Source organism: Caretta caretta, chromosome 18 (genome assembly GCF_965140235.1).
Source record: "Caretta caretta isolate rCarCar2 chromosome 18, rCarCar1.hap1, whole genome shotgun sequence".
Classification (NCBI taxonomy): domain Eukaryota; kingdom Metazoa; phylum Chordata; order Testudines; family Cheloniidae; genus Caretta; species Caretta caretta.
The window spans coordinates 23,688,896-23,699,259 of NC_134223.1; the positions used below are offsets into that span (position 1 = coordinate 23,688,896).

A 10,364-nucleotide genomic window follows, 5' to 3' on the forward strand; every position below is an offset into this window, starting at 1 on the left:
CTCCAACTGTTGGGGTGCAAGTGTTTTCAGGGAAAACACCACTGCTGAGGTTCTAGATTAGAAACTGATCACAGGGTAATCTGTGACATTCCGAACTTCTTACAAGAGCCACACATTCATTTATAAATAGGGTGGTAGTTTTTTTCCACTCCTTGGCCATTACATCTTAAAACTTGCAAATATGACTTTTGTTTGTCAACACATTAATTGAGAGGAGAAAAAAATATAGGAAAAGTTTTATTTTTTTAAAAAAATCTTATTTAAATATATGTAAATATGTAAATTTTCAGGCAAGGCTTCAGTTCCAGACTCTTCTTTTCGTACATTTTGCTTTGTAATCAATTATATATAAATTTAATCAAAACCAGCGAGTGTGGGTTTGGTGAAAAATTACTGCTACATAAGGCTTCTCTTGCATGGAGGGAGTGACTGGGCTCTCATTCATCTGCCAGAAGGAATGTATCTTGCCTAGTTTAAAAAACAAACCCACCAAAACCAGTCTTTACATGACATGTTGATTTAGTTGACTTTCATTATATTTTTGAATAACATTTAATGAAAAAATATAATATACATTTATGGTGCTGTAAAAGGGTACAATTATCACTGCCAATGCCATGACTCAAACATACACATTCTTATTCAAATTAAAAGCAATAGTGACTGATCAAGGCAGATACACTTTCTGCCACGAAAATATTTCCAACATCATAGTTCTACCTATGAAATTAGCAACATAGTAAGTTATATTTTACATGTACTGTACCTGCAATATATGTACTGTATTTAACATATCCAAAAATCAGAGGGTAATATTCTAAGATCAAAAGGATGAAGCAGTCCAGTTGCACTACTCACAGATCAAATTAATAACCTGTCACAGTGTATCCCAGGGGCGGGCAAACTTTTTGGCCTAAGGACCACATCTGGGTATGGAAATTGTATAGTAGGCCATGAATGCTCACAAATTTGGGGGTTGGGGTATGGGAGGGGGTGAGGGCTCTGGCTCGGGGTCTGTGGTGGGTCCAGCAATGAGTTCAGTATGTGAGATGGGGCTGTGGGGGGCGGGCTCTGGGGTGAGGCTGGGACCAAGGGGTTCGGAGGACAGGAGGGAGATCAGGGCTGGGGCAGAGGGTTGGGGCGTGGGAGGGTGACAGGGGTACAGGCTCCAGGTGGCACTTACCTCAAACAGCTTCCAGAAGCAGCGGCATGTCCTCCCTCCAGCTTCTACACGGATGTGCAGCTAGACAGCTCTGCACACTGCCCCCTCCGCAGGTGCCGCCCGTGGCCGTAATTCCCGGCCAATGGGAGCTGCGGGGGCAGTACTTGGGGTGGGGGCAGCATGCGGAGTCTCTTGGCTTCCCCTATGTGTAGGAGCTGGAAGGGGGACATGCTGCTGCTTCTAGGAGCCGCGCGGAGCAGGGCAAGCCACGGACTGGGGCAAGTCCTGGACCCTGCTCCCCGGCAGGAGTTCAAGGGCTGGATGCGGCCCCTGGGCCGTAGTTTGTCCCCCCCCCGCCGGTGTATCCACGCCACCTACAAAGCCAATCAATATAACAGCTATTTGGAAAGCACAGAAAAGGTGTTCTGAGACATTTGACAACCCTGACTTACCATATTCCTTTTAACTTCTAACTAAACTGGAATAGGAAAGCATTCTGTAGGGCAGGATATAGAAGTTCATTCCCAGGGCGTGAGGGCTTCTGGGAGTTGAAATAGTATCAGTCTAGATTTTTATACCACACCCATCAGTGTGATAGCTGAGCACAAATTAGGAGGGTCTATAGTTCCAGACATGAAATGTATTGGAAAGAGCAAAGTTGTGGAAGCTTGTACACTGGCTGCCTGCACCGTACCTAGCTGTAGTCAGTGTTTAGTCTGTAACTTCAGGAACATTATTCTCACTCCCAAACTTTAATAAGTAAGCTATAGCATAGACATCTACTAGAGGTAACAGAAGAGCAGTTTGGCTTGTGGTTCCTGTATTATTGATGCTTTTTAGTCTTTAGAGCAAATCATAATATTTTAGAAATAATATTCTCAGCATATGAAAAAAAGTTAGCAAGTTTGCTTTCATTTTAAAGATGCTGCCCAGAGAGTTTAATTAGAATTAGAGATGTTGGCAAGGGCTAATTTTTAAAAAGGTGTGTGGCTTTATGTTTGTTTTTTTAGTTTTTATTTTTAAAAATATAGAGACCAACTCTTCTGTCTGTAGGACAGTGATGTACTGAGAAAGACCTGCTTCATCCACCACCGACTGCATTGTTCAGTCCATAAGTTTTAAAATTCACTTAACCTGCTTCTGCTTCCCCTCCCCCCCTTACCCCCATTATGTAACCAGGCTCCTGTCCTGTGCTCTGAAAGGAAACCACAATTGGCTTCCTTAGAAAGTCCAGTTTCTAATTCACCAAGGAATCCTTGAATAGTTTGGATTTGCTACAGTCATCACAGTCTCCTTGTTCTTCCTCTGGAAAGCGGCAGCTGCAGGCATCCTCCTCCTGAGTCGATTGCTCAGGTGTTACATTCACTAAACAGAAAGAGATGATTAACTTGAATTGCATTTTTTAATCACTCATATTTCATTTTCCCTCAGCAGGGACTGCATAGTGTTAACAAGTTCTTCAGAATTATTCAGTTATTTGCCCTGAAATTGCCTTTTTCTCCAAAGATATTTCCTGGTAAGTTAGTCTATTGTGCTTTGCTTTCTCCAATGCACAGGAGGCTCTCATTGAGGTGAGGAGAGCTGGCGGCATGGAATCTCCAGACTTCAGAGAACAATATTGCTTTCCCCTGTAGATTGAAATACCACTATTGGCACCAAATGTGTGGATTTATTCTAATCCATATATGAAACCCTATCAGTTCAAGGGTTGATTTTACTCATAATTTCTTTAATGAAATTTCTACTAATGGAAATAACCAGCAGAGATTTAAATATACACACACAGTCAACTGCTGTTTGACTACAACAGAACATGTACATGCTTAATTCTACTTTTCCTACCCAGCCCATGAACGTCTCATGGTTGAAATATCGGATTTTATTTTCAGCTGATACTTCAAAGTGTGTGTGTACATGTACACATATACACACATACACTATATATATATATATATATAGTTTAGTTTAGTGCCAACATGGTAACAGTGTACCCAGGTTCTCCACTCCAAAGAGCTTACAATTTGAATGGACAGAAAATATAAACATTTTCAGGACCAGCTTCAGAAACCCATGTGTGTCTGTATGTCCTCCTCCTAACCTTTTGCCCAGTGGTTAGGGCACCTGACAGACCACTTTGCATCATGAAGAGAGAAGATTCTAGTTTTCATAGCCTGCCTCCCAAGTGAGTGCCTTAATCACCAGGCTATAAAGTCATTTTCACTTTCTCTTTGGCCCAATGAATATTTAAGTAGTTAATACGTAGTGGAACAACTTCAACAGGAGAGATTGAGAGCAACACACAGAATAGCCTATAGCCTGGTGCTTCAGATGCTCATTTGGAAGGGAGGAGATGTGAGTCTGAGTCATTGCTCCACAGCGTGGATTCAAATGTGGTTCTCCTCCATCCCAGGCAAGTGCACTAAATCACTGGGATAAAGGTTAAAAGGGGACAAACATGGATGGACACACACGATTTTCTGACTGAAATGAAACAGATGATCCAAAATAGACTCTTTCAATTTGCATACAAATTCTGAACATTTTCTGAACTGAACCAATTTTTTTTTCTGATTTTTAATTTGCTGGCTGACTCCAAAAAATAAATTACTCACCCAGCTCCAGTCACTCCCAAATCCCAAAGGGCCCCGGGAGACCTCCTTTGTAACATTTCTAAAGCCAATTTCTTCCCAATAGCCTGCTTTTTTTTTTTTTAAATAAAAATCTAAAACCTGGTTTTCTTTTCACAGTGTAGTGACTTTCAAAGAACACATTTAAGTTCAACTATGCTGCTACTTTTTAAGGAAACTCTTAAACCTGGATTCTTGCCTGCTTGCCCACACTAGGAAAAGGAAGATTGTAGGTAGCATGTCTTACTTTTCTTGAACATAGCAGGTAGTTTCTTTTTGTCGCAGATGTTGAGGCACACATACAAAGGTAGCAGAAACATTATGCACACTACCACAGCCCCAGTAACAGCGATGCCGATGGTGACCACCTGAAGATCCTTCCCTAAGAAGCAAAAACATTCCTTAAAAATGATTGCAGAGCAAAGCTCCCCTGCAATGGAAGCAGCTGGATTATTTGTCCCTGAACAACTAGAGCTACTTTTCTTTTTGCTTCTACTGCTTAGAGTTGCTGCTGCTGTACCAATCTGTGAGACTGGAGACAAATAAAAGGACCCTTAAGTTCAGTTATAAGCATGAGAACTATAGTTTAGCTAATTCCAAGACAAGTTGTAACTATTTCACTCTAGTGGGGAATTATTATGCAATAACTCACCTTGTACATGGATAGGGACTATGATGGAAATGGTGGCTGGAGTCATAGTTTCTGAAGCTTGTCCGCAAACCACATCACTCCTATTAGTCCCATTCACCAGGACCTTATCTGGAAGGCATCTTAAATATGTTTAAAAAAAAAAAAGAATGTATGAAAATGAATTAAACGCAGACCTCAAAGCTATAATCACTTATTTTTTAAAAAAAAAGTACTTACTTTGTCCATTGTCTGCAGGGACCATTGGTCTGATTGTTAAATGTCCCATTGGGACACTTTTGGCAACCTTTGACAAATACAAATGTTACCAATTATATAAATTGACGTTTAAAATGGTACAAGAGACATTATTGTACAGCTGAGCAAAAATAATGTTGCATTTATATATCAATTTTCATCATCAATGGCTTGTATAAACAAAAATGTGAGGATAGGTAAAGTTCTTATATTAACTAAAGTAAATATTTTCATAAGTGGCTTTCATTGTAAACAAGTTGATTGAGGTCCCTGAACTGAAAGAACTGACAGAACTAATTCTGTTAATGTATTTCAAGATACTGAAGAGTCAACTAGCATCCTATGAACTGTGCCCCAAGGCCAGAATGTCTCTATTCTTGCTATTCCAGAGTTCTGCAAGTATCTTTTCTTTGTCACTCGTATTCTAAAGGACCAAGGCCTATGTTTCTGGCCCTACCAAATTCACAGCCATGAAAAATGCGTCATGAACCGTGAAATCTGGTCTCCCACCATGAAATCTGGTCTTTTGTGTACTTTTACCCTATACTATACAGATTTCACAGGGGAGACCAGCCTTTCTTAAACTGGGGGTCGTAACCTAAAAGGGAGTTGAGGGTTGTCACAAGGTTATTTTAGGGAGGTCATGGTATTACCACCTTCACTTCTGTGCTGCCTTGAGAGCGGCACCTGTTGGCTGGGCACCCAGCTCTGAAGGTAGTGCACCTGCCAGCAGCAGTGCAGAAGTAAGGGTGGCAATGCCATACCGTGCCATCCTTACTTCTGCGCTGCTGTTGGCAGCGGCTGTGCCTTCAGTGCTAAGCTCCCAGCCAGCAGCTGCCACTCTCCAGCAGCAGCACATACCCCCAACCCTACAATAACCTTGCGATGGCCCGCCCCCATACACACACACCCCCCTCCATTTTTGGTCAGGACCCCTACAGTTACAACACTCTGAAATTTCAGATTTAAATAGCTGAAATCATGAAATTTATGATTTTTAAAATCCTATGACCATGAAATTGACCAAAATGGACTGTGAATTTGGTAGGGCCCTACCTATGTTAATGGAGTTTTACTGAGCTAGTGGACCAGCAAATAATACAATAAGGCCTCAGTTCTGCAAACAGTCACATGGTCTTTTCTACTATTATTAGCACCTAAGAGTTTGGCATAAAGTAATGGGACAAAGGCAGCCTTACCTTCTTCAAGAGGCTCTTCACCTACTCCACAGTTTTCTACACATTTAGAACAGTCTTTTCCAAAACAGCGATGCCCATTGTTACATGCACATTCTGCATCCACTGTTGGAGAACACTCCCTTTTATATTTGAATTTTCCTGTAGAGCAAAAACAGATATCCCATACTGGCACTCACTCCTCAAAGCATCTGGGTCAGAAACAAGCCCATCCTAGTAAAACATCATAATAGGGAGCTGTGATGAGTAGAGGGACCTCCTGCCTATTTGCTTCAGAGGATTCAAGCTAAGAGTGCAGGCCAGAAAAGTGCAATGGATGCACCAAACTGATTTTCACTTTGGCAATTGATTTTCTTTTTAAAGTTAACTTTTTTTCCCCCTTTTTGGTAATACAGGGGTATCCAAACTGGGCCCAGCTGAGGGCCTTATTACAAAGCCCTTGTGACAGCTAGGTACCAAATTTTTGCTTACATACTTAATATAGTCACAAAAATACAGCCATGCACTTCTGACTCACACACAAAACAGGAGCTGGAGTATGTTGGCATATCTACCTTTCCACAATTTTATTTCCAAGTGAACCTTTGCATGGGGGAGGAGGTGGTAGCAGAAGGGACACCTTACATAGATATACTGTTTAAAAGGCCCATGGATCCAGACATTATTAATCATGTACCAAGAGTGCGCTTAGCCTAGCTTCCAAGGCTAAACAATTCCATTTACAGCTCAATGTCTGTGTACGCTACACCCTGCTATGCTCAAACATCTACTAGAACAGGGATGGGCAAACTATGGCCTGTGGGCCACATCTGGCCCACCGGCCATTTTAATCTGGCCCTCAAGCTCCTGCTGGAGAGTGGAGTCTGGGGCTTGCCCCACTCCGGCACTCCAGCTGGGGCTCAGGGGCCACTCCACACAGCACCCAGAAGCAGCGACATGTCCTCCCTCCAGCTCCTACACGTAGGGGCAGCCAAGGGGCTCTGCTCCACAGGCTGCCCCTGCCCAAGCGCCGCCCCGCAGCTCCCATTGGCCAGCAACCACGGCCAATGGGAGTTGCAGGGGCAGCACCTGGAGATGGGGCACACACAGCAGAGCCGCCTGAACGCACCTGTGTGTAGGAGGCGGAGAAAGAACATGCTGCTGCTTCTGGGAGCTGCTTGAGGCAAGCATCGCCTGGAGCCTGCACCCCCCCAGGCCCCAACCCCCTGCCCTGATCCCCCTTCCGCCCCCCAAAGCGCTCAGTCCCAGTCCAGAGCACCCTCTTACACCCCAAACCCCTCATCCCCAGAGCCCTCACCCCACACCCTGAACTCCTCATTGCTGGCCCCACCCTGGAGCCAGCATCCCCAGCTGGAGCCCACACCCCAACCTCAATTTCCTGAGCATTCCCTGCCCGCCATTCAATTTCCATAGGCAGAGGTGGCCCTCTGGCCAAGACGTTTGCCCGCCCCTCTACTGGACGGACCTGTGGGGGCAGCAGGTTAGGGAGCCGGGCTACACGAAAGGCAGGACTGTACCTTCACAGCGGCGGCATCTGGTGCACGCCCCCAGTGCACTGGCCGTGGCGGAGAAAGTGCCCGCGGGGCAGGCGCGACACGCGTCCGGGCTCTGCCCACAGTCCGCACAGCTGAGGAACGTGCCTGCGAAGGAGCCAGAGAGATTGGCTGGCCCCAGCCGCGATACCCGGGGCGCTGCGGCACGCCCAGGGGCCGGCCCCAGCGGCCCTCCCGCCGCCCTCCCTGCGCCCCAGGGCACTTACCGGGCGGGCAGCGCTGGGGCAGCGCGGGTGTCGCTGCGGCCGGACCCAGGCTCAGCGCCAGGCCCAGCGCCAGCAGCGCCGCCGTCACCAGAGGAGCGTGGCCGCGGCCCATGGGCGCTGCGGAGAGAGGCTGCTGCGGGGCTGCGCGTCTCGCTGCGTCTGAAAGGCAACACACCGGCCTGAGCCGCCGCTGGGGAGCGCCAGAGCCAGGCCGGCCCCGGCCCCGGCCAGGCCGCCCGGGAGACCCCCTGAGGGGAGTCCCTGGGGAGAAGCCCCGGGGAGAGCCCCGGCGAGCGCCGAGCCGCCCGGCCACCCCTGAGGGGAGCCCGGATGGAGCCCGCCGCGCAGACCAGGCGCCCCATGCCCCCTCCGGGCCACGGCCACGGCCTTACCTGCGGAGCTGGCGACTCCTTCCCGGCCGAGCGCCTCGCGGACTCTGCCGGCGCCGGGCTCCGAGCGGCCCTTGTGTGACCGCCCCCGGGGCGCTGAGTCACCGGCCGAAGGGGGCGGCTCGCGGGAAACCCCCACGCGCCCCTGGGAGCGCGAGGCCGGGGTCGCACCCGCCCACTCGCGAGCTCTGCGCTCTCCCCGGCCTAGCGAGGGTCTTGCGAGGCACCCGACTGCGCCTCTCTCCCGGGCATCACCGCTGCTCAGAGCCGCTCTGCGCCGTCCACCCGCAGATCCCAAAGCGCTCCTCTCGCCCTTCCTGTCACTCCGGCACGCGTAGAAGTCTGGCCGCCCCAGGGGATTTTCAGATGAACCAGCCTCAGCACCAGTGTTTTTTCTGCAAAATCCCCAGAGAAGCCCAGCTATGCAGAGGAAGGGCCCAATGGCAGGAGGCTCAGACACCAATATTATGTCCTCTGGCTTCAGCTTATCTCATCTCACCTTACTATTATTTGTAGTATCAGAGCACCTAGGAGTCCCAGTCTTAGACCAAGTCCCCATTGTGCTAGGTACTGTACAAAACAAACTAAAAAAAGGCAGTCTCTGCTATTGACAAATTGGCCCTCCCATACACTGGGACCCTATGAAGCTTCCCTAAACATAAGTGAGAACAGGCGGCATCCTTGGTTAACTAAAATCTACAACCTTGCCACGCTCTGAAGTACTTGCCCAGATGAGTTTACATATATCAGCCAATATTATAAAAAATCTGTTCCTAAAGATAGGTTCCTAAACACATATTAAATCATTCATTGATGTAAAAATTCATTAATGCAGCTTTAAGGGAATCTGGTGGTGTAATGTGCCTTCTGCAACATCAAGTTCAGCAAAACTCAAACTTCTGAAAACAAGGAAATGCAGAGTTAAGGTATGTGCCCACTAACCTTATCTCTGCCTCCCTGGAGCTAGCAATAGCTCCTGGAAATCATCTGCATACATGACAGCTGCATTTGCTATAGTAGGGTATAGTTGTATTGACTAGTGGAAGGATTAGTTGTAAATGTGATATGAAGTGATCTGGGAGGATGTGTGTTTGAGCCCCTTTCCTGATCCATGTCTGTGTGATCAATGGAAAGAAGTGCATGTGTACCTTGAGAGATTCAGTATGCCTTACTTCAAGTGTGTTGTGTAGGTTGTTAGTAGCAGGGCACAGAAGTCTTTGTGCCAGGGAACTGTCAGCAGTTGGATGGGAGATGAGTGTTGTCTGTGATTTTAATGAAGGGTAAGTGAATATAGTGTTAGATGGCATTGTAGGTAAGGGTGAAAGTGTTGTAAAATGCACTAGATGTGGTGATCTTTCAATGGAGTAGGCTCAGTGTTTGAGGTTAGGACAGATGTAGATAGCTCCTGTACAATGTACAGGCAAGCCTGTGAGTATGTGTATTATCAATATATTGTAGCATCACTCAGAGATGGCAGAATTAAAGTTGAATGGGTGTTAAACTTTGTATTTTCTGATTTTCAAAACTTTAAGGTAGAGTTCTGCTGAACTCGACGATCTGGAAGGGCATGAGATACCACCAGGCAACCTTAACTCAGCATTAGTTAAATTTTTTGTCAATGAATTTCTAGTTTTTTTTAAAAGAAAGAGAAGCGTTGATAGGAGATTGTGGTCATTTAGGCAGTTGTAATTATGTAGGTGTGCAGTTCGGACACTACTGTGGGCAGGTAACAGTAATTATAATAAAAATAATTAATACCTATCTCTTTCATAGCGCTTTTCATCAGTAGGTATCAAAGCATTTTACCAAGGAGGGAAACATCATTATCACCATTGTACAGATGGAAAAACTGAGGTACAGAGAGATGAAAGGGCTCTACATAGCCATCTGCAGCATAGGAGGCTTATAGCGGTGTGAAGTTGCTCATTCATCTCAATGTGATGTTCTCAGCTGAATAAGAACACTCCAGGTAGATAAATGCAGCCCAAAACTATAGCTCTGAAAAATTTGAGCTGTTCCACTTATCTCAGTGGTGCTATCATATCTACTCCCCGATGCCAGTGCTTGAGAACCTGTGATATGCATCGAGCATGCCCATTCTCAACTACTCACTCCAGTCTCAGCAATGTGTTCTTGGTCCATGCTCCCAGCATGCCTATTCTTACCTGGAGGCAGAGCTTCCCCACATACCAGCTCACATAAGGGGACAGGGAGAGGGCCTCAGAGCCCTTTAGAGCAAAATGGGCCCTCAGATCCTGATTATCACATGGGGGACCAGGGAAAGGGGCTCTGACCCCAAGAGGGACACAGCTCCCCAGATCCTTACTATTGCATGGTGTGGGGCA

At 46.6% G+C, this 10,364-nt stretch overlaps 1 protein-coding gene across 1 annotated transcript; it reads right to left on the reverse strand.

The window, feature by feature from the left end:
• Window positions 1-224: 224 nt before the first annotated feature.
• TNFRSF9 (TNF receptor superfamily member 9) lies at window positions 225-8,448 on the reverse strand. Its single transcript, XM_048824670.2, has 8 exons — window positions 8,023-8,448; window positions 7,631-7,789; window positions 7,389-7,511; window positions 5,875-6,012; window positions 4,658-4,724; window positions 4,442-4,560; window positions 4,037-4,171; window positions 225-2,527 (listed from the first exon to the last, which is right to left on the reverse strand). Exons 2-8 carry the CDS (start codon window positions 7,740-7,742, stop codon window positions 2,400-2,402), a joined length of 822 nt encoding a protein of 273 aa, XP_048680627.1. The 5' UTR covers window positions 7,743-7,789; window positions 8,023-8,448; the 3' UTR covers window positions 225-2,399.
• Between the last annotated feature and the right edge of the window lie 1,916 nt (window positions 8,449-10,364).